Genomic DNA, 19,472 nt, shown 5'->3' on the forward strand with positions numbered 1-19,472 from the left:
TGCAGGGCCATTCCAGACAAAGTCTTGTTATGTCCAATATGCTCCAATCGCACAGTTATAAATGTCCCAGCTCCCCCAATAGGCTCTTACCAGCTTACTGCAAATCCTCAGGGGGGTGGCCCAGTCCAGTTTTGCCCGGCCTTGGACGGCCGTAGACGGCCCGCCCTTGTCCCAGGCTTCTCCCGGGACGCTCCCGCGTGCGGTCCAGCGACGCGGAAGGAGCGCTGATGTTTTTAGCACCTTCCGTGTGTGAAAGCAGGCGGTGGTGGGCGGGGCAACAGGTCAAAGCAAGGGCTCCTGGGGGCTGTAGTCCCTCCGCTCGGCGGCCGCGAGTTTGACTGAATGCGGCGGCGGGGGGGGACCGGCAGCCAAGATGGGCTTCAGCAACAGGCAAGGTCGTCTGCAACGCAGCTCTCTGGTCCCAAGGTTGGTACGCTGTCCAGGTTCGTTAAGGCTCCCGCTCCCCTGCTGGAGCGCTGATGTTTTTCGCGCCTTCCGGGCGCGAAATCGGGCGATGGTGGGCGGGGCAACAGGTCAAAGCAAGGGCTCCTGGGGGCTGTAGTCCCCCCGCTCGGTGGCCGCGAGTTTGACTGAATACGGCGGCGGGGGGACCAGCAACCAAGATGGGCTTCAGCAACGTGCAAGGGCGTCGGCAACACAGCTCTCTGGCCCCAAGGTTGGTACACTGTCCAGGTTCGTTAAGGGTCCCAATCCCCTGCTGGAGCGCTGATGTTTTTAGCGCCTTCCGGGCGCGAAAGCGGGCGGTGGTGGGCAGGGCAACAGGTCAAAGCAAGGGCTCCTGGGAGCTGTAGTCCCCCCGCTCGGCGGCCGCGAGTTTGACTGAATGCGGCGGCGGGGGGGACCAGCAGCCAAGATGGGCTTCAGTAACAGGCAAGGGCGTCGGCAACGCAGCTCTCTGGCCCGAAGGTAGGTACGCTGTCCAGGTTCATTAAGGTTCCACTCAACTAACTTAGCTTCATTAACAGATAGATTTATATAAATAAAATCTAACTCTGTGTTTGAACAATATATGGACGACATTGACCCACCCTTTACCAAAGCACTCCACATAAGATTTCGGCTTGGCCCATTACCACTAGAAACATTTATTGGTAAGTGGAAAGGCCTAACAAAAGGGAACAAACTTTACCCAGCGTGCAGAGAAGCAGAAGAAACTGAAGAGCGTCTTATACTCTTCTGCTCAAGGTATTCTAGACAGCGCAATTATTGTATTGCGCCTCTGTGTCGCACCCTAGGAACTTGCTAACATCGGGTCGCACTAGGAGCCTGTAGTCCTGATACCACACCACATATATTATCTATAGATAAATATCTAGAGTCTATCTGACCTACTCGTGCAGAGATTCTTTCCTCTGTGCCCCCTGCTGATTTACCATGACCTATGTTTTCAAACTAACTGAGCAGAGTCAATGGTAGAAGAGGGTATTCCGTGCTGCATCAACTATATCAATGTTTGCCCAATAATTTTAACTGTGCACCCTACCAATGTTGCCATCCCGAGGTTGATGTATGATATCAAGGGTTAGAAGGATTAGATGTTTTTAAAACATTTTAACTAGGGTTCTTTCTAGTTTTAACTCCTTTACCTACAGGTAAAATAACCGTTCAGAGCAGAAGTAAACTAGAGCTTTTGACTACTCAGTGGAATGTAATAGGACGATATTTATCGGTGTCTGTATGACTGTTCTTTCTAAAGCAGTTTTTTTATGTATTGTGTAATTTTACTGTAGGTATGTAAAAAAATGTAATGTGTAAATAGATAAGTTGTTTGGTTTGAATCATGAATTTCAAATGCTTGGCATATTGTGTATATGTACAGGTCAAAATTGTTAATTGATTATATTGTTGCTTTTAAGGTATTTGACTGAAAAAATGTGCCTGAAATGCTAATGAATTTAAATGCTATTAATGGGTTTACAGTACTTATTGTGCCAAACACAAGCAGCCTTTCAAACCTGTCTCAGGCCTGCCACATCAGGGCCTGCACGTGCAGTTTACTGCCACCTTGACTTGATATTTGAAACCTCATGCTAAGCCTTAAAATCCCCTTTTATTACACATACGTTACCCCTAAGATAAACCCTAGGTAGTTTATAGGGCAGGGTGCTGTGCAAGTAAAAGAAAGGCCATGTGCTTTTCAGCTTAGCATGTCCTGATAGTGACAAACACTCCAATTTGTTTTTCACTACTCTGGGGCCTACTCCTCTCATTCGTTAACATTGGGATTCCTTATTCCACTCTTAAACTGTAATTGCTGATTGAGAAGGGGTAGCCAGTTCATGTTTTATATCTTTGGAATGACAATACTAAATGCTCTTTTAGACAGTTAGCATTTATCTGCTCTTAAAGCTCTGTGTGCCTGCAGCTTGTCTCCAATCTAGACCTGGGGTGGGTGGCAGCTTGACTTTGTGCATTCCCTCTAGACAGCCATGCACAAAGGGAGGGTAGGTGATCTGAGTGCCCATCTGCATCCTCGTGGTTCTTCCTGGGCAGGGAGGGAGGCACTGACACCTATGCCTGAAAGTATCCTTACCCTCCACAAAGGACTGATTATCCCCTACAGAGAGTCCGGAGTCAGGGCTGAGATGAAAGGACATGTGCTCTTCAAAGACCCTTCTTTGAAGTCACGCCCACTTCAAAGGTACAATTGTGTATAAGTACCCCATCATATCAGACACTTCTGGCCCAGTAACCAATCTTTGTCAGAAGGACTGCAGTGCTGCTTAAAGGACTGTAACTCTGCTGGACTACTGCCTTAGAAGGACTGCTTTTCCCCTACACTGCTCTGCTGCCTGCTGCTCTCTGACCCTGCTGAGGGAGAGCTGGACTCTGTCTTGCACCTAAAATGATCTCCAATGGCTTGTTGTCTTGCCTCCTGTTCTTGAGACTTGGGGAAATCAAAGTCACCACCCTTGTTCCTGTCCCTGATCCATTGGAAGTGGACCTACATACTTGCTCCAGAGAACCAACGCATCCTTTGCTTGCATGAATCAGGATTCAATGCATCAACCTGTGCCAGGAGCAGAACCCAGCGCCTCGCACCGGAAACCAGTGCACTGCTTTTAAAATCCGATGCATGGAACCGCACATCGCCGCTGCAGCAGTGCAGGGAAAGATCAATGCATCCCTCGACTGTGTGGAGACACTGGCGCATGGCATCAGAACCAGCGCTCTTAGGGTCGGCACTACATCTTCAGAATCGACACATGTCCACCACTGCATGGATAAAAATCGATGCATCTCACTTTTGTGACCAGGATCAAGGTACTCTGTTCACCGGCATTTGTGCAGCGGAGGGCAAGAAACTAGCTTGCATCACAGGAGGTCAATGTTCACTTCCCCATGTCACGCTCCTAGCCAAAGAAGCCTTCCCTAAAAACTCCTGGGGTTGGATTTCACAAAAAAAGAGTGTTCATATTCGTTTGGGCGCATGGTCACCACGACCACACCTGAATCTAGGTATCAATATAGGGATACTGGGTGTCGCTGTCCCAGACCACTATTTTTTCTTTACTTTACACACTTTTGCACAGTCCTGAAGAAACGCCACTGGATCCACTAGGGACCACAAGAGGCGTGAAACATGTCGACCTAATTCCACTATTTTATATCACCATGACCGCTACAAATACGCAGAAGGAGAATACTCCTGATCCTGCCCACTCTGTCAAGAGTATTCCCCTTGACATCACTTTTTAACCATATTACACAGACCCCAGAATAAAGTCTCTCCAGGGTACTAGTGTGATCTTTTTAACCCACCTAGCACCACACCCCACACACCCGCACCCACCACTGCGGTATTCCTCAAAAAGATCTCAGTCAAAGAGCCATCTCGCGAGCCCCGTTGGGGACTGTAGCGCCACCACCACGAGGAGCAACGCCCGATGTTGAAGCATGACACCCACTTGGGTGAATGAGGGCACTTCATTAACCAGGAGGAATGTAGTGGTGATGTAATCGATTTACTGATGTAAATGATGTATTCATTGACATGACATGTTTATAGAATATTATATGTGTAATGTAGAATGTAATGCTTTGAACTTGCGGTCTGGAGTGTTCTTGGGCTGGGAGTTCATTCAGTGAAATCAGTTGCTGAACAGACTCTGGGCTGTTGAGGCGCTCCTGATTGTGGGTGAAGTACTTCTAAAATAAACTTATGAATTCAACTTACAATGTAATGACTAAGTGAATCATTACAAGGAATTCCCCCCTTTAAGAAGCTGTCCAACTTACACTCGTCGACAGGGTTCCTGTCACCAGTCCCTCTTGCGATTGGACAGGTCCACTCTTCTTTGAGGAACAGCTACCCTCTAGTGATTGACACTGTTTACCGGGCCTGAGTGGCTCTTGTCCACAGCCCGTAATTCATCACGGTCAGCCGCGTCTGTTGACTTTACCCCAGACCGACGTGACCAGATAACCCTCATTGGCGCTATTGCTTCTAAGCACTAGAACTCCTTTTATTCTTTAAAATTCATAACTCAACTTCTACTTATCGGATATTTGTTGTTTTGGTCTTGATTTATTTATAAAATTATTGTCTATTTTTCTAAACCTCTATGGAGTCTCTTTGGGGTGTGTTCATAGTGTTACTGTGTGTTGTGTTTCACAAATACTTCACACATTGCCTCTTTAGATTAGCCTAACTGCTCTGTGCCATGCTATCAGAGGGCGCGAGCACAGGTAACCATTTAGGGCATGGGTCTTCAATCTGTGGGGCGCGACCCCCAGGGGGGGGCGTGGACTAATTCAAAGGGGGTCACGCTCCTGCCTGGATATGGAATGCAAAACGTTTGCGTTTCGAATTCCGAATAATGCGTGTCAATGTGCTCTCTGATTGGAGGACAAAAGAATATAACGTCATCCACGACTGTCCTCCAATCAGAGAGACGTCAGGATGCACACACCAGGAAATGCCGGGAGCTGGGGCCATGAATATGCACCTGTGGAATGAACGTAGAGTGCATCATTATTTATTTTGTTCGCTGCCTTGCACCCTGTTGCCTTTCCTGGACGTCCTCGTTGCTGCTGCTGCCGTGTGTAGTTCCAGCTGGTGCCCTTTCCGTGCCTCTTCCTCGTGGCTGCTCCTGGTATCTAATCGCATTGCTGTTTCCCAAGGCAACCAAAGCTTCGAAGTGCTAGTGAGGCAGCTGCCTCTTCCCCCCCCCCCTCCTTCCTCCTCATCTACCATGTCCTGCTTTTCACCCCTCAGACATATACACACACACACACACACACCCCTCGCTTTTTTTTTATTTCAAACTATGCTATTTCCGAAGGCTACATTACCAAAATACAGTTTATTTATCTTCACTTCCACTTTTACACTAACTGCATAAGCCTTTTTACTCTTTTGTTCTGCGTGGTCCCTTGATTTCTTTTAAATCAATTTTTATCATCATTCTGCCGTGACATCAAACTACAGCAAAGGACTGAAATTATGTATGGGCTATCAATGCATACTTGGGTCTTTTTTCCAAAATCATGCATTAGGAGATCGCAGTGACCAAGGTCTGGTGGCTCAATACACTTTTGTACATGCTACAGGAGTTTCTCTTTGACCACATGGTCACAGATTTGAATTCCAGTGAGTTCACACTGCCTTCCATCCTTTCGAGGTCGATAAAATAATGATTGTTGAGTTGGGTAAAAATAAACATCTGTTATCTGTCAGTGGCACCAAGGGGCCTTCTTGGGGTGAACTGGACCTTGCACTGAAATGTGTTGGCCTAAATAGTATTTATTGGCTTGAAGGTACATCATGGGGAAGGTATTCTAAGTGTTTAAATGCACATTTGCCCAATGTTTTGTTCAACCTCATGGCTTTCTTTCTCAGTTTCTCCACCCGTTGTCACCAGCGCGGAGATACTCCTACGGGAGTTTATTCACAGCGCTTTATAAACATGCAAATAAATAAAATAAATAAGTACTCTTAGCCAAAAGGTATATGGAAGACACACTGATAAAGTTAACATGTTGATGGAGCCTCCTGTGCCTCAGAACATACCTCCACTGCACTCATATTTTGATCTTCATTATTATCATCATAGATTCTGGCTGCATTATGAACAGTCTCTTTACCAGTTATATTCGTTATTAAAGCACACCGCATCTTGCATCAGTGGGTCTTTAGAGGCTATGGCTCGGAAGCAACGCTCTTCTTTTCAACATGGATAGACCAGAGCAGGCAATATCATTTGCTTCATGCAAACATAAACCCACACTCAAATTGGCCCATTATGGGAGATTAAAAAAATATTGTTATCCTCTGGTAGTCAAATTATATAGTCCACACAGCTCACCTGGCCATTAGTAGTCTGTAAATTCCCAGAAAACAGTTTGAAGATTACTGCTTGCTTTATTCATGGACTTATTCATTTATCAAGTGAGTAAGGCGCCAAAGCTGATGAACCCCAATTCTGAATATCAATTAAAGAGTGCAATAAACATGCCAACAGTGTATGTTAGAGTTGTAGAGCAAGAAACGCAACAAGGTATAGACCGACTTTAATATCACAGCTTCATGTGTGCTTATTCGAATTGTAACCATTTAAGGATTATAGTTTGTGGAGTTTTTTTTTTGTGTGGAGTTTTATATAGCGCAAACTAGACCCGAAGGTATCAGTGCGCTTTACATGAGCACCAGTTATGTTACAGACGGACACATTCATTTTTGTTAGGCATGAGGAGATTAAGTGATTTGCCCAGAATTGCAGATTGTTGAGCGTCCGTGCCGAAACTTTTGATTTGCTATACACTGTTTAATAATATTTCCCCAACATAACAATGATTTGCCGGGGAACTGCGGGCGTTTATGCTTGTCGATGATGAGGAGTACCAAGTTCTAGAAATTTTTATCAGAAGGGGGTCCTGAAGCCTGGAAATTTTGACAGGGGGGTCTCAGCATCAAAAAGTTTGAAGACCTCTGTTTTAGGGTGTATCTGACTTACCCTTTCTAGGAATGTGATTCCTGCTTGTACACAGAGCATACCTCTGCCAACCGGAACCTCAGCTTCTGAAAGGGCCTTATTGTGAAAGCTGCTCTAGCGGTTGTCGCAGACTGTAACCAAGAACAGGAAAGGACATATTCTTGTGCAAGACACGTTAAATTTCGTAATCTATGAAAGGTGGGTGGCTTTGGCAGGAACGTAAAGTCTGTGCTGCCAAAGGGAATTTAATCTCCGATAATCCCCTTGCGAAATTTAGGTGGCATCTCACCTTTTTCATCACCTGTTGCAACTTGCCCAACATCTCCAAGTACACCCGGAACCCGGAAGTTCAAACAATGGAAAAATCCTTGAGGGGAAACACGGAGGCGTGAACCAGCTGGGCTTTGATCCATAAAAACGATGGGAGGCAAGAAAGGAAAGACTATAAAACTGGAGAGAGTAAGTGAAGCCAGCTAACTACAGCTGAGTAGGTGAAGAGAGGTAGGTTTTAATGGCGCTTCTAAAAAACCTATTGGTCAGTATTTTTTGCTGTTTCTTTGTGATTTTGCCACTTCTCTTTCCATTTTCTATAACGTGACAATAAATGTCCTACATATAGTTCGGGTTTTAATCCAGATTTCACAATCTATACATTGAACTTTACAACAGACTACCATGCAGTGTTAAGGGGCAGACTTTCATTGTCTTGCCGTTGTATCTCCCTCCTACCCCTTCACCCTACCCCCTTACCCTTCTACGCTCCATTTATCTCATCTTCTATGCTCTTCAAATGTTTTACTAGTAACTGATGTAACCTGTCAACTGAAGTAATTTTGTAACTTTGTGGAACTCATGTAAAGCGCTCTGATACCCTCGGGTCTAGCCAGCGCTATATACAACTCATTAAATAAATAAAATAAATAATAAAAAATAAAACAAATACCGACATGGTCTAACTCAGCTGTTATATATGAAGATTTCTTCTTGGTAACCAGGATGTATTTAAACAGGTCATTTAGGTTAAAAGGTGGAAGGTTTGTATAAGAATTGGCTTGCATGTGCTTAGCAGCACCCTTCATCTGGAGCAGTATCCTCTCTGCTCAGCCACTCCTGATAACCGAGCCACACAATCACACCACTATCATCCCATGACCTCACACACTGACCTGACAAGGACACACACAGCCTCACAAAACTACAGATTATAACAACGACCAAGCACGTCCTCGTCTGTGAAAGGTAAACGTTGAAACTTAGTGTTTTCTCATTGCAAGTGGTTTGATTCGATCCAGCCTGATTCCCAAGACTACAACTACCAGAATCCTTTGAGGAGCAACTATAAAAAGCCAAGAATCAGCAAGTTGTCAGTTTCATTCATTGAGGCACCCAGCGCTTGGAGGATTTTAATCTAACAGAAGATCAACTTGTTAGGGTGCAATTGGTCTCTTGTGGCGAAAATCTGTCGCAACTCAAACATCTGCTGTTGCCAGACCACCTCACATTTTGCTCTTAAGAGATGTTTCAAGTTTTATGGTGCCACCAAATGTATGATGCAGTTATCCAGCCTCTATGAACTAATTACAGCATCTGGTAGCCCTTCTCAGACCCCCCACAAGTAACAGGTAGAGATAAATAATTAAAAGAGAGAAAATGTTCTTATTCTTGCTTAGTTTTCATTTACTTCCTAGAATGTGATGGCAGCTGAGGAGCAGCAGTCTCATCTGATGTGCCCATCTCCTTTTACATTGATACACCTATAAGGTCTCCAACGTCACTCTTGCATTTCAGTTTCTATTACTTTCACTAAAAAAATATTTTAATACACTATTAACTCATATCACAACGGGTTTAGAACGGTTGCTTTTAATGTTAATGTCTTTTCCTTTCACTAATAAAGTCAATTAATTGAGGGCTGGTACTTGATGATGAGGGGCATGGTTGGTACATGAAAGGCATTGATGACGTTTAAGAGGTTAAACAGCTAGTAGTGTTTAAACATATGTCTACTTGCAAGATTGATTTGATGTGGGTTTATCAATTGAAAATGAAGAACAAACAAAAAATAAATGAATTTGAGGATTACATGTCTTAAAAGACAATATTGATTTTTCAATATTTTAAGTATTCAGTTCATGTAATCGAAATTGACAAGACCAGTATTGGCACTTATATCAGTTTACTAAGGGACACTGCAGCGAATTGTGCAGTGCATTTTCAGCTTATCATTGGCTCCCTGACTAGTGAGCTAACTTTTGGAACATGCATTACAATAACAAACTTGATAAACCATTTAACTAATTAAGTGGACCAACCTCAATTTGGGATCCAAATGGGTCACCCTGAAGACGGTCATGCATTTACTCCTGTAAAGTGCAGATCCAGACACATAACGTGGTAATTTGGAGAAGGAAACATTCCTACAATTGTGACTTAAACGGGTATGGGGTTACGCATTTATACGTTTTTCCCGACAGAAAAAAAAGAAGAAAAAAAAAGAAAGATGTAGCAACTGCACTTGAGTGGAACATTTACATATGCATATACAAATGTTCAGATTCAAAAGGCATTCACATTTTTTATATACTTGGATTCATAAAGTATTTCCCATACTATCAATGGGATGGGAATGTTGTATTTCTTGAATAATCCGAGAATTCCTAAAAGTCTTGAATCTGCTTGAAACATAAGCATACATCTTTAGATGCAAATATCAATTTTATCACTATGGCACATGCAGGGTGCATTTCCTGTGATTTGCTAACTATGATGAATTATATGTCTGGAAAGTCAGAGTAGAGAACATTAAATTCCTTTCTCCCTAATTCCTTTCGGAGGTGTGTTCTGACATTAAAATATACATGATAGAAAGGAGCTGGGAAATGGGAAGTGACATTTAAAATGAGGCACTAGGAGGACTGCAGGAACGGATATTATGATGGGGCACTAATTTCAGAATCCATGATTGGGTAAACCTAACTCTGCCCATTGGAAGCAGTTGGACTCGAGTTTGGTGATGAGATTAATCCTCAGTGCCATAAAAGGGAAGGAGTATCAATGAACCATCGTAAAAACAAGGATATTCTACAACTTTAGTAGGAAGATAGTAGTGAATAGTATACAGAAATAAGTTAAAGGAGTGTAATGAGTAGAAGTGGGCAAGATATGGTTGCCCTTGTTAGCTATCCATGCATCAATGACTATATCTACCCTTTTTTTCTTGAAGGAAAATGAAGAAACTCTGCCTGCTTTTGCCTGTCCTCCTGCCACTGACTTTGGCACACTATGTTTGTGGTAAGTTAACTTTATAGATGTGTTTTAGGAAAACACAGACCTTGGTTATGAGCAAATGTATCCAGGGTGGGGGACAGTGAGTGATTATCTTTTGATACTGCCCAGTGTGAAGTTTCTCTTTTTTTAAGAAATCGTTTTAAAGGGTAAACGCCCTCCTTACAGAGTATCTATTATTTTGGCCGTTGACAAATTATGGACACCTTGATTTTCCTTTCTGTGGCAAGTAAAAACAGGATGGAAAAGTAAACACTGCAAACACAGAGGATCAGACCACTGGCTTCCAAATTGTCAACAGTACATAATATAACCTGACGAAAATGGCATGTGCATTGGCCCAGTATCAAGGCATTTGTCCCTAAATATGCTGGGATTGTGTTTTGCATAGTAAATGAACCCTATTCTGTGAGAGACAGGAAGCAAGTCTGTCTGAATTTAGAAAGTTAAAATAGACTGCAATTTTGCAGGGAAATATTTACATTAGTACTTTAGGAGTCTATGTTTCTGAGACTATATTTTTTTCAGTTATTGGTCCCGATTGACAAAACGTTTGTAGATGTACTACAATATATGTGCTCCTACACATGTACTATTTTAGAGAGACTTGAAAAAACCAAATGGCCTTCAGGTTCCAACTACTGGACCAACATATGTTAAATAAAAACAGATGCACCCAAGTCTAGACCTGGGGCAGGGCAAAGGAAATTATTTCTTCCAATCCCTATTGAACAGTTATTTGCCTCAGACTGAATAAAGTTTCAAAACTGCCAAATTTCTCTTTTACTTCAAGAAATGCAGTTTCTGTGTCTAGTAGCACCAAGAATCTTCCTGTGTGCATTGGTATTCAATGATCAAGACACCAGTGGGACACCTCTAGGGTTAAGGCGTTGCATCCCCTCACCCAGTGCCATCTGCTGCCATCCAGTACAGATCGGTCAATCTTACAGGGATTCCAGCATGATCTGCAAACACTGTCTCAGGAAGAATTGCTTCACACAGGAGTCGCTTTGTCCATCAAAGTGCTAGAGCTTATAAGAATCAATTGTGACATGTCTTTTTTTAATCAAATTGATGTTTTTCAGAAAATCACATGTGATGTGAGTTGAAACTAGTATGTAGTAGGCCACTACAGTTGGATTAGGGATGTGGTATTCCAGGACTAAGAAGTCACAAAAATAAAATCTTACATGTGAATACAAATTCAGGCATTTCAGCTAAAGTACATGTAGATAATAGGTGTGAAGTTGAATTGCCAAGCCCGAAATCCAAATTAATAGGGAAGTAACAGTATTGCTAAACAGGTAGTTCTGTCTTCAGCAAAGGGCAGTAGGTCTCAATGAAGTGGGTAGCTGATTAAATGAACAAGGAGGCGGCATGACAACCATTACCAGAATCTAGATGTGTTGGTTTTTACACTCAACATGGAGCAGGGGCCTGTTGTGCAGGCTTCAGCTCAATTGAGAGGTCATGCATCCAATATACAGAGATGCAAATCAAAAATAGGCAAGCACATGCAGAGTACATGGATTTCTACATAATGCATTGTTGCATAAGGGTCACTCCTCCTTCTGCCCAGCTCGTTTTATCAACAGTTCTGCATTAATCCATCTATTTCTGGTGCTTTTGTACCAATTGTTCATCAATAATCAGTTTTCCAGTAACTTAAAAAGGCAAACAGTACTTGTACAACAGACACAATAAAGAGAATTGTCATTGTCCACAGGATGAGGACCAGGTGACTTTAAATGACACCTGCCTATTACACATACCACGCTTGTTGAGCATAATTTCCAAAATCACACCATTACACCTCTTCGTGTGAATTATGCATATTTGTAGATACAAGTTTCATGCTAGCACCAGAATAACCCAAATGCCTAAATGAGAGTGACTGTTAAATGCGCCTTTTGAATTTTTTGCACTATTTTTTTATTCAAAAGTTGTCCTTGCGACAAATTGACGCATGAATGCATTTTGCACCACAATATAGCCCTAAATTATAGATTAATGCATAAGTTCAAGTAACTTTCATTATATTTCAAAAATTTCAAAAACCCCTCCAAAAGACTCCTGATATAAAATAGGATAAAACTATACTAAATTACACCATTCACTCCTTCACTTTCAGTTGCGCTACAGCCTGTAAAAATGTACCCCTTTGATGAAAGTAATTTTAGATGTTGAATGATTGATCGAATCACCAGCTCATATCTGCAGTTCAAAGAACTTGTCTCGATACAGGTCTCATTGATTTCCAACAAGGAGCATTCCCACACCTAAGGCCACAATCTCAGTTGGATCTTTTCATCAAATTTTAATAAACAATATCAAACAGAAAATTGTCCAACAAAGTTATGTTTTGTGTAGTACTAGAAAGTCTTACCTTCGGTTGTACCAGTTACTTCTTGCAATGTTAACCAAAATGGTAATGGCAAGTATTTATACAGGTAAGAGCAAGATTTTTAAAACTCTGTTGTCACTATAGTACTTTTTAAAAACATTTTGTGTATATTTGTGCCCTTTATAAAGACTCAAGAAAACAGTTGTTACAACCTATTCTCAAACAATATGTACAACAGATCTTAATCAGTCGTATTACATTTGTAAATTTACCACACAAATGTGTGTGGACTTTCACACATCAGCCTTTTGTTGGAAATGATTGAAGGAATTTTGGAAAGGATAGTTTTTCAATCAATCAATCAATCATGGGCATTTGCATAGCGCGCTACTCACCCTGGAGGGTCTCAAGGCGCTGGGGGGGAGGGGTCCGATACTGCTCGAAGAGCCAAGTCTTGAGGAGCTTCCTGAAGGAGAGATGATCCTGGGTCAGCCGGAGGTGGATCGGGAGGGAGTTCCATGTCTTGGCTGCCAGGTAGGAGAAGGATCTTCCCCCGGCGGTGGCTTTGCGGATGCGTGGTACGGCAGCGAGGCCGAGGCTGGACGATCGTAGCTGGCGGGTGGGCGCGTAGAAGGTCAGGCGGTTGTTGAGGTACTTGGGGCCCAGGTCCTGGGGGGCCTTTTGTACGTGGGTGAGGAGTCTAAACGTGATCCTTTTGCTGACGGGGAGCCAGTGCAGGTCTCTCAATTGGCCGGAGATGTGGCTGTGTCGGGGGATGTCCAGGACAAGTCGTGCGGAGGCGTTCTGGATGCGCTGGAGTCTTTTCTGAAGTTTGGCTATGTTTCCGGCATAGAGGGTGTTTCCGTAGTCCAGCCGGCTGGTGACGAGTGCCTGGGGGATCGTCTTCTTGGTTTCGGTGGGGATCCATCGGAAGATCTTGCGGAGCATGCGCAGGGTGTTGAAGCATGATGATGAGATGGCGTTGACTTGTCTGGTCATCGAGAGGGAGGAGTCCAGGATGAAGCCAGGTTGCATGCGTGGTCCATTGGTTTGGGAGTGGTGCCCAGGGCAGGGGGCCACCAGGAGTCGTCCCAGGCGGAGGGCGATGATCCCAGGATGAGGATTTCCGTCTTGTCTGAGTTCAGTTTCAGGCGGCTGTTCTTCATCCATTCGGCGACGTCTTTCATCCCTTCGTGTAGGCTAGTTCTTGCGGTGGCGGGGTCGTTGGTGAGGGAGAGGATCAGCTGGGTGTCGTCGGCGTAGGAGATGATGTTGAGGTTGTGTTTGCGTGCGATGGCTGCGAGAGGGCTCATGTAGACGTTGAAGAGGGTTGGGCTGAGTGATGATCCTTGTGGTACGTCGCAGATGACTTTGGTGGTTTCGGATCTGAACAGGGGAGGCGGACTCTCTGGGTTCTTCCGGTGAGGAACAAGATGATCCACTCCAGTGCCTCTGTCGCGTTCTAATCTAGGACCCCGATCAATACTGTGACCTTATGCCCCTATACGGCTATAATCCATTCATACCCCTACAATGGCATAAACGATCAAGAGCGATATTTCAGAAGCTCGTCTCTGGCCTAACACGATCAGAGCCACATTTCAGAATCTCTTCCTCTGCAGCTCATTAGAGCAGATGACACAGCAAAAGCCACTATCTAAGATTCCTAGATTACACTCCGAGTTCTTCAACAAGATAAAACTCAGCAACCTGGGAAAGCCCCGCTTGCTATGTTTTGATTAGTAATAGAACTCTAATGAGCACTGAGAGACGATCACTTCCTAGTGACATCTTTATTGACGTCTTATGTCCAAAAACTTACGTCAAACAAGGCACCTTTCAGGTACAAATATTACCAACGTTGCCTCAAGCAAACGCTGCCTCAACGACATCGATGATGGCGATGGTGTGGTGAATACAGGAGCAGAACAGCTGTCCCTTGCAGAGCCCAGCAGATACAAGCTGCCCACGGACGCTGCCCCTCCTCCTCCTCGACGCGCTGAGAGAGACGCTGTCTTTTCTCCTGCTGAGAAAATCCAGCTCCGGCGTTTTCAGCCTTCTCTTGCGAGTGACTGGGATATCGAGTCCTGGAAGGAGATACAAGACCTCCAACATTCTATTTCAGAGGTATGGTGTTGACTAAACCCTTGGAGAGAATTCTTGAAGCAAACCTTGGCAAAACCAACTTAACTAAAACTGCTACTTACTTACTCCCTCCCAAGTATTAGGCTTAGGTCAGGTACACTGGGGTAGGCATAGTTAGAAGCACCAGTTGAGTGCGTTAGTCAAATGTATATATGAATGTATATATTTTGTTCATTTTAACCATTGTATGGCTAAGAAACCATATCAATGCTTTTACAGTATTATTTCGCAATCCTCATTTTACTGTACGCACTTTTTATAATAACTAGTCTTGCAATTGTGGCAATTCATTCTCTTGCATGAGAAGAAAGACTGTTCAATAAATAATACCATTTTATTGAAGACGCCCGTCTCTCAATTTTCTCTGCATCTTGGTGAAAATAATCTGCACAACTGACTGAGTAAAATAACTGTCTATTGTTTCACACGACTTTAGAGATTGACTCTTATTCTAAGGAGCAAAGTTGTCATGTTTATGCGGTTGTTGGAAAACTGAATCCCTTCTTGTCTGTACCAGGGAAGCTGATCACTTCCTATTCAGTCAAGAAAGTTTCCAGTGACCTCTGAGATAGTTGGTAACAAACCCAATTAAGTTTAGCATAGTCAGTAGAAACCTGGAAGACCGCACCTCTACGTCTATACTACTGTTTATGTTATTCCAATGCGCAGGGCCTATAGGGAAAATAGGAACTACACTACATGGCGCCCAACGTTTGGTAAGGCGATAAAACTAACGCAAGACGTTAGAGTAACTCAGTCGTGCATTTTTCACACAGACCCCTTTCTACCGTAAATACTCCAATAGATGTCTGGAGTGGGTGAAAGGTTAAAATCCGCCCGAACTTAGTGGGAAGAGATTCCTATGTAAAGCTCTGGTTTATTCAACGTTGAAGGATACAGTGTTCCAAAATATTGTGACCTAATCTTTGTCTCCTTGGAGACCTTCTCTGCAAAAACCTTTCTGACAATAAAATGTCAGACAATGAAAACGGAACCGCTGCAGCTGCAGTAAATGCGACTGAGCAGGGTCCCGATGGTGTTAATGAACCGGGTGCGATAATCATCCCGGTCAACATAAGAAAATCTATAACGCCAAAACTTATAGAAAATGGACTGGCCACACGAGGTGGCACAGTCGTCTTCGTGATAGAGGCACACGAATATCGGCAGACAGAGGTATTTTATTCTTGGATAAAATTTCCAGCGGAAAACGCCGCAACACACGAGTTCCACTATTACAAAATAGGGGATCCACCGGAAGAGTACGCTCCTTTCGAGGAGATTGAAATCCCATTAAAATACCAAGAGCATTTGCTCTGGTTTAAAGGCACCCTAAAACATAATGATCATATTACCAGGCTCGGTCCACTAGGTAGACCAGGAGCAACGTGGCCGGTTCTAGCCAGGTACACATCACATCCGGACATTGCAAAAATGTCAAAAGAAGAGCTGCTAGTACAGCTAAAAACATTAATTAAAATACATAGACAATTAGTCCAATATGTAATGCGGACTGCTACAGTCCAAACAGCTGTTAATATACCACAGCTGACCCCTCATCAGGGGAACACCAATAAAATTACACCACAGAACATACAATCATGTCTTGGTAAAACACCCATAAAACGGGAACAAATTCCTTTCTGGTTAGCGCAGAAAATTACTCAAATAGAGGCAGTATTTCCGAATACTACCCCTATTGAGAAACACAGAATTCTGACCATCTGCCTTCCAATGGGGGTCGCACCACACGTGGAGGACTGTGACACTTGGGGTACAGTCTTTGCTTCCATTTACACAAAAACACATGGTGTTCCGTCAATGGCGGTAATACCAGAAGTGCTAAAACAGATTCAGAATGAATACGGTAGAGAACCTGCTTTAACTCTTGGTATGAAATTACTGCAAGACTTCAAGCAGGTCTCGGCTATATTACTAGCCAATATAAAAGCAGAAGCAGCATCTGTGGCGATCCGCCAGAAATTGAAAGAAACAGATATAACAGATCAACCAATTGAGCTTGCCAGAATTATAGAAAAATGTTATGAAGAACTAGGTAGAGACAGCTTGGGTGGAAAACCGGTAAAGCCCCAACTGCTCGAAAACTCCTGAAAAAGTATTTATTAAAAATAATTCAAACACTCCTAAAAAGAGCTGGGATGGAAATAAACAATCCACTCCCAAAGAAAAAGTTTTCCAGTCCAGAGGAAGGTCTCCTCGACGGAGGGAAAGAACTCCGACTCGAGAACACCAGTCTCCCCAGAGGGAGCCCTCTGAGAAAAGATATAACCTTAGAAATAGGGATAACTTGAAGAAACCTGATAGATATCACGTCCCTCTCGATCTTTTTCGCAGAAATCGGAAAAAAGAGGTTGGTCAGACCCAGGAAAGCACACCAAGTCCAAAGACAAGGAACCTGCTAAAAGTAAAAAATCTCAATTTCCAAGAAAGAAGGTAGCCAGTATTAGAGTAATCGAACATGCCGAGAATACTGAGGACACAGATGAAAAATGGGGAGTGGGCACAGACAATGCTAGACAGTGCAGCAGAAATCACCATAGCTCGCAAGATCCTGATGAGTCATCTGGAGACAGTGGACACGAATGAATACATTCAAGTAGAAACTGCCGACACCAGAGTTAGCGAGCCCCATAAGATATACGAAATAACACTGCGTATAGAGGGTGATAAGACTAGAAAATAAAGGGTCTATTTTGGGATAAACTCTCAAAAGGCTATGACATTCTGTTAGCTGAAAAAGTTTTGCCCCCAGAGTTTGTCAGGGAGTGCCCTTGTGGCGAAGAAATGATTATGCCTGCCTTCTCGAATCACATTCCGATTCACACTAAATATGTATATGCAAGGAAATGGGCAGTAGCCCAGGCACTAGCACTATATAAAAATCATGTAGGATGGGATGAGGACTCTCCTCCTCACAAAATCCAGTTAAAAAGTCAACCGACTGCACAAAGGCAGTATCCCATTAATCAAGAAGCTAAAAAACAAGTCAGGGAGATTTTAGATCAACTTGAATACCAGGGGGTGATTGAAACATGCACCTCTCAAATGAATGATCCTTTGTTTCCTGTCTCCAAACCAGACGATTCATATCGTCTAGTTTTGGATTACAGACACCTTAACTCATGTTACAAAACATTTGCAGTACAAAATTCGCATAGTGCTGCACTAATGAATAACATAGTTAGGAAAAAATATAAAACAACATTAGACATATCAAATGGTTTCTTTTGTCAAAATATTGCACCAGAAAGCAGATACTTGACCGCTTTCTCAGTCATGGGGTCTCAGAAAAATTTCTGTAGGCTCCCACAGGGATTCAAGAACAGCCCAGGACTATTCTCAGCCAGAGTAACAGAGTTACTACAAATGCATGATGACAAGGCATTATCTTATGTAGATGATATCTATCTCACAGACGACGACTTGGAGACTCACTTGAAAAGAGTGAACACCATAATACTTGGGTTCGCTGCAGAAGGTTACAAATTCAACTTTAAAAAGTCTCGAATTGCCCATCTGACAGTATTATTTTTAGGATACGAATTATCAAGTGAAGGAAAAAGCCTAGCGGACAACTTCTTAGAGAAGTGCGCTGTGCTCCAAGCACCAAAAACGCTGAAGAATTTACAATCGATTCTAGGTTTCCTGAATTTCGGAAGAACTTACATTCTAAATTATGCAGAGAGGGTTAAACCTCTCTATGAACTAATTAAACCTGATTTTAAACAGATCACTTGGACTCAAAAACACACAGAAATTTTGAGATCACTACAAACAGACATGTTAGCAAAAACAAAATTAAATACACGTGACAACACACGCAATCTTGTAATCAAAGTCATCCCAGGAAGATGCAGATTCACGTACCTGGCCTCTAATGAGGGAGAAAGGGTACCAATAGCTTACAAATCACACTTGTACACACAAGCAGAAAAAACATTCAGTCCCACAGAAAATACTGTGAAAGCAGTAGAAACTGCATTAGCGAATGAACGAGAACTAGCACATGGCAAAAGGATCAATATCCTCACAGCGAAATCTGCCTTCGAGGCGCTATTCAGCCCAGTAAACCTGCCTACAGTGTCACTGATCCAAAATGGATACAGTGTGTAAATTCTCTTGGAGCGGAAGATGTGAAATACTATTTCGCCCCGCAACTGAAAAAACGGAATGATTTGACTTATGAACAAGAATATCCTCTGCCAATCGAAATTCTGCCTCTCCAACAATACTCCTGTATAATCTATACAGATAGATTTGTACAGCATTTCAACATAGAGAACAAATCCTACGATGCAGCCTGCGCGATTGTTAAAGGTCGCTGGCTGTGCGGTAAATTCAGACCGAAAATAACAAAAACGGAATCAGTGAGGAACTGTTCGGCTCAGCGAGCTGAAATCAGATCTTTAAAGATGGCGCTTGAAAATGCAGAACATGAATTCCCGACACTAATCGTGTGCGATTCGCATTTTTGCGTTTTACTCTTACAATAATAAGTTGCAGAGCTGGATTAAAAATTACTACAAAGATTACACAGGTGCTTTGGAAACAAGTAGTTCTTTTACAGAAAGAACTACAAAAGACTCACGTGATACACACTCTGAGTCATCAACGTGATGGCGTTCACGTTGCAGGGAATTCATTGGCTAACACAGCCACAGCGGAAGCAACTAAACCGGCTTCCGTAGCCACAAAAAAGCGTTCAGAAAAATACATAGACG

At 43.1% G+C, this 19,472-nt stretch overlaps 1 protein-coding gene across 1 annotated transcript in view; it reads left to right on the plus strand.

Moving 5' to 3' along the window:
• The first annotated feature begins 7,413 nt into the window (after positions 1-7,413).
• LOC147677758 (intelectin-1-like) overlaps positions 7,414-19,472 on the plus strand; it is an 83,440-nt gene continuing 71,381 nt past the window's right edge. Inside the window, exons 1-2 of the mRNA XM_086946498.1 lie at positions 7,414-7,457; positions 10,180-10,247. Coding sequence (XP_086802624.1) covers positions 10,184-10,247 — 64 coding nt within the window. The 5' untranslated portion in view covers positions 7,414-7,457; positions 10,180-10,183. The remainder of the gene's footprint in view (positions 7,458-10,179; positions 10,248-19,472) is intronic.

The sequence above is a fragment of the Lissotriton vulgaris genome, chromosome 12 (genome assembly GCF_964263255.1).
Source record: "Lissotriton vulgaris chromosome 12, aLisVul1.2, whole genome shotgun sequence".
Lineage (NCBI taxonomy): Eukaryota > Metazoa > Chordata > Amphibia > Caudata > Salamandridae > Lissotriton > Lissotriton vulgaris.